We start from the raw sequence: 5,123 nt of genomic DNA, 5'->3' as shown, positions 1-5,123 counted from the left end.
ATAATAATAATAATAATAATAATAATAATAATAATAATAATAATAATGTACGTTTATATTGAATCAAACAAACATTCCATTTCATAAATGATCAACTACGAGATGTATTCTATATACTGTTATTGATAAATATCGATAATGTGCTTTTAGTTTTTGGTGTCGGGTGCAGTCGTTTTGCTGGCAGCCGGCGGGGGAATGCCAATTGGTTACAGTGCTATACTCCTACCACAATTGGCTGAAAACAATGGCACAATGCACGCCGATCGCGAGCTTAGATCCTGGATAGGTACGGCGCACGTTCGAAAATTAGGAAATAAACAATCGATAAACAAAGTGTCGACTCTGACATCAACTATTGTATAATTATTCACAAACACGAAAACGTGTTTCGTGCGACCTAATCGATGTTTGACACGTTTATGATTTAATGTACGAGTGAAGGTGTCTCTTCCTTCTCGTCTCGACCGCTGTCAGAAAACTGCATACGAGAAGATTGCTATTGCCTTGGTGAACGAATCGTCTATTCGTAGTAACGCAATTATCCATTAACGATTACTCATCGTTACTCGAGGCAAGAAAAAAAAAAAAAAAAAGATACAGTTCTATTTCTGTAAAGTCATTCGTAGCTAGAGAAAGGTTCAATAACCAGTCGACAGCTTCAAGGCTAGATAGCAATCAGCGTAGTGCAGATTACTGGTTAAACCGTCTAGCTGTTTGCAGCGCGTTGCGTGTTGTGATTGACCTACATAACGTCGATTGGGTAATTTTTATCAATGAGAGTCTCGGCCAAGTTTAATCACCAAGGATTTCACCTTGTCATTGAGAGATATTTTTCAAGTGGCAGAACACCCTCACGGCGTAATCGCAGAAAATTACGCGATTAAATTCGACGGAGAATGATACGATCAGCGAAACCTCGAATTAACGAACCTTATGTCAATATTTACGTAGGTTGCACGCAAGTTGGTCCTTACACTTGTTGATTTAATGCTGCAACCTTTCTTAAAAATCATTTACACCGAATAAAATGAATTCGGATTTAGCGGTTGAAAGTTTTTAGACCGGTTTGTTTAGTTGCCAGAATTTTGTGAATTCGCGTGAATTGCTAGAGCGAACCGAATGTTCGTGCGGTTTTTAAATAATTTTGAAAAACATGAAACGTTTCGTCAAACAATGAACGTATGGAAATCGTATGTGGACGGTGATACTTTATTTTGCAGCTTCGGTTCACAGTCTAGCAACACCTGTGGGATCGCTACTGTCCGGTCCACTTCTAGATGCGATCGGTAGACGTGGTTCGTTACAGTTAGCGGCTGTACCACTATGTGTTGGTTGGATCGTTATAGGTTTATCCAGAAGCATAACAACCCTTTTGATAGGAAGAGTCACGTTGGGTCTGTCTGTTGGTCTAATGGCTGTGCCAGCTCAGGTATGATACGGACATGCATTTATATAATAAATATAGAAAAGGATATAATATTAAGTCGTTCTTTCAACCCATTCGCTGCCAGGCATATTTGAAGTATTTGCCCTTAGCACCAAGATGCGATAGAATTGTGTAATTTGAATTATTACTTTAATAATTAAAAAAAAGTATATTAAATTGATTGTTTCTTAAAAAGAATCTGTTCTGAGAATCAGAGAAATATTCTTTCTCAAATTACATCTGATTTTAGAAACACCAAGTACAAGTAATATCATTTGACACACAAGTCCGAAAATTGATTACAACAGGTCCTCCTGGGCGAAATGTCTGACCCAGGACTCCGTGGACTTCTAACGGGTGGCTCGCTCACATTTTATAGTCTCGGTATCCTGCTGGTATACGGCTTGGGTGCCTCGTTTACTTGGGAAGTGGTAGCCTTCTGCGGTACAGTACTTCCTACTCTGGCGCTGATCGCGTTACTTCTGATACCTGAAAGTCCTGCGTGGCTAGTGACGAAAAAGAAACGCGACAAGGCCAAAAGAGCTCTGCTGTGGTTGAGAGGCGGAGACATGGAGCAGGTAACGTGCATCTCATGGTAACGCAGTTAACGTGTGTTCCCAGAAAATTTCAATTTTTCTTTTCTTTCTTTTTTTTTTTCATCTTGCAGGTTAATACCGAAATAGCGAGTTTAGAGGCTCGAGCAAAAGTAGATTCAGCGCGGAAAGTGAAGAACATGTCGTTGTTGGATCATATTTCTTCAGCGATTTCCACGATCCTCGATCCGAGTATTCTGAAACCCTTAACGATAATCAACATCTTCAACATTCTTCAACTAATCAGTGGGACGTACATTGTCGTTTTCTACGCAGTGGATCTCGTCAAAGATATTGGTGAGTGTAATGTACGTGCACGAAATGAATACAGAGGTGTACAGTACACGCTCGTTAACCCTTAGTTACGAAGATAAAAATCGGAAAGTGCTAACAAAATTCCTAAAGGAAAGAATGAAAATGGTTTGAAAAAAAAAAATCGCAAACCAGAATTATTTCGAACGGTAGTTTCCACCCTTGAGATCGTTTTCGGGCCGAGACAGAAAGGGGCACTGTGATTGGATTCCTATGAATTGTATTTCTCCAAAAATAAAGTTGTTCAAGGCCTACGAATTGTCGAACTCGCCGTGTTAATAAACGGTTGCATAGTTAATCGTATCGCGTCATTCTAAATGTTCATTTCTGTTCTGTTCTGTGTGTCACGAACAGGCGGCGACACCATAAACAGCTACTTAGCGGCCGTGATTACAGCACTTACCAGACTCGTATTCAGCTGTCTAGCGAGCGCCCTGTTGTTGAAAGTGGGCAGAAGAACCTTGGGGATGTTATCGGCCCTTGGAAGTGCTGCGGCGTCGTTAATTATCGCGGGATACGTGATATTCAAGGAAAAATCCCCTGGAATTGATGTAAGTCAACCACGTATACAGAAAGCTTAGAACGCGGAAACATTATCCTCGAGATAAAGAAAAGAGAAGAATGTAACGTAAAACGGGGAATAAAAAGGTTGTTGAAGGAGTGTGTGTACACTCCTGTACAGTGTCAATTTTTTTTTCATAATATACTTGACAGACGAAAGAATATAAAAAGTTTTTCAAAAGCTATTCAAATAAATTAATCAATTGATCTCTGAATTTCGATCTTTTTTGTGTATTTCAGATTTACGTCGTTGGCATCTGTCTACTGATATACGTGGGAACCAATACTTTGGGGCTAATGATACTTCCACCTTTGATGATCGCCGAATTACTTCCACAAAGAGCTCGCGGTATCGGGGGTGGCTTCAACTTCTTCGTTTTCAATTTGCTCGTTTTCATAATTACAAAAATTTTCCCAATGGTAGGTTACGCTTATACAAAGTGGAGCATTAACTTGTTTCACCTTAAATATCTTCGTTATTTATGGACCTACAGACAAATTTCTCAGAATAGGATGTTACAATATTTTGAGGGTCACAACTTTTCTCTGACAATTTTGTTAATATGTTTGTAAATAACGGAAATATTCAAGGTTGAACAAGTTATTTCCCCCATTTTTCATATAATTCAACAATTCAATCTGTTCCATTCAAACTATTTGAGAATCTTGCTATTCTGTTACTTTCAGCGATACTTGAATATCTTTTTCGCTGAGAGCATTACAGCCGAGACTGTTCAAGGTTTCGGAGTGCAAATTGTCTGTTTTTAGGAAAGAAAGTTTCAGTGATACGGTTTCAATGTGTCCCGCGACGCATCTTTATCGCGCAAAAGGCAATCTGGGTTCTTTTGGTCGAAAATTGTGGTTTCTCAATCATTTTTCTTTACAACATATAACTGGATCCGAAATGACGATTTGAAGATTCGCAGTTTTTTCAAATTAGTTTAACGAGATATTTTTTATTTTCCTTCTTTTTTTTTTACATAAATTTTAAATTGCTACTTTCATTGATTCTCGCGTGTCCTGTTCATTCGGACGGATCGAAATACATGTAGGTATTATTTCAATTTTGACTTATTTTGTGAAAAAGGTGAGCGAAGCTGTGGGCGTTTCTGGAATTTTCGCAATTTTTGGCGTTGCTGCACTTTTGGAAACCATATTTATCTACGTTGTTTTACCCGAAACGAAGAACCGTACTCTTCAAGAAATCGAAGATTACTTTCAGGTAAATGTCCTAATCGTAAATATTAATTATAGCGAGGCGATTTAAAATTGCAAATCTTTAATTTATCATATTTACATTTTGAGATTCAATTCCCATAATATAGACATACGGTAATTTCTAGGCATTTCCTTTTTCGTTCATAAAAGAGTATTACTTACTTTAGCTTCGCCACATTAATAATATTTAGTAATTTAGTTGCTACCTTAAAAGTTATATTACATTTTATGTTTGTTGCAGCAAGATAATTTACTTTGGATAACGCGGCCAAGAGAAAGGAGAATAAACAACCCGTTTATTATAAATGACGCTTAAAGCAGTACGTCGTATGAACGCAAGATTGTATGTGTGTGTACATGTGGTGAAATGAATGTTATATAATTTTATAATACTTACGCAATATTTGCTTGTACCATTCCAATTTAAATCTCGATTAATTTATTTTATTTTAATTAAATTGTATAAAAAAACATTGTAAAAAAATTATAAACTGCCAAAACACAGAAATTATAACGATTATTATCATGAGCACTATAGTTATCAATTTTATTGTACTCTAATATGATCTTTTTTACGTTTATGTACACCGGGATGAATTTATTAGAATGGGTCTGTTTGATATACAACCAGACTGACGATGTAGAAACCGAAAGAATGGCCATATTAGTACGAATCCTTTCTCTAAATTCGAAATATGTTCCTTTGACGTCGTTTGCCCTATTAAATTCCAATTTATAAGAATAAGATTCAACACTTTCTAACGAAGTGTTCGTTCTAAATAATACTGAAAACTCATCACGTTCTCCTGATACAACAGGTAAGTATCGAGATTCAATGAAAAGTTATGCTACCTCTTCGCGTTTCATGTTCTCCTGATACCAGGAGTAAAATTCGAGCCAGAATATGATACGTACCAAAAATTCTTCGTGCCACCTCTTCGCATATCATGTTCTCCTGATACCAGAAGTAAAAATCAGGCCAAAATTTGATACGTACCAAAGATTCTTCGTGC

At 37.1% G+C, this 5,123-nt stretch overlaps 1 protein-coding gene across 1 annotated transcript in view; it reads left to right on the top strand.

The window, feature by feature from the left end:
• Positions 1-4,639, top strand: part of LOC128896306 (facilitated trehalose transporter Tret1-2 homolog) — a 5,764-nt gene extending 1,125 nt beyond the window's left edge. The window contains exons 3-10 of the mRNA XM_054159596.1: positions 151-286; positions 1,221-1,429; positions 1,735-2,004; positions 2,094-2,316; positions 2,686-2,882; positions 3,133-3,312; positions 3,980-4,114; positions 4,352-4,639. Coding sequence (XP_054015571.1) covers positions 151-286; positions 1,221-1,429; positions 1,735-2,004; positions 2,094-2,316; positions 2,686-2,882; positions 3,133-3,312; positions 3,980-4,114; positions 4,352-4,426 — 1,425 coding nt within the window. The 3' untranslated portion in view covers positions 4,427-4,639. The remainder of the gene's footprint in view (positions 1-150; positions 287-1,220; positions 1,430-1,734; positions 2,005-2,093; positions 2,317-2,685; positions 2,883-3,132; positions 3,313-3,979; positions 4,115-4,351) is intronic.
• Positions 4,640-5,123: the final 484 nt, after the last annotated feature.

Source organism: Hylaeus anthracinus, unplaced genomic scaffold (assembly GCF_026225885.1).
Source record: "Hylaeus anthracinus isolate JK02 unplaced genomic scaffold, UHH_iyHylAnth1.0_haploid 0, whole genome shotgun sequence".
NCBI classification, from domain to species: Eukaryota; Metazoa; Arthropoda; class Insecta; order Hymenoptera; family Colletidae; genus Hylaeus; species Hylaeus anthracinus.
This window is presented reverse-complemented; position numbering and strand designations above follow the sequence as displayed.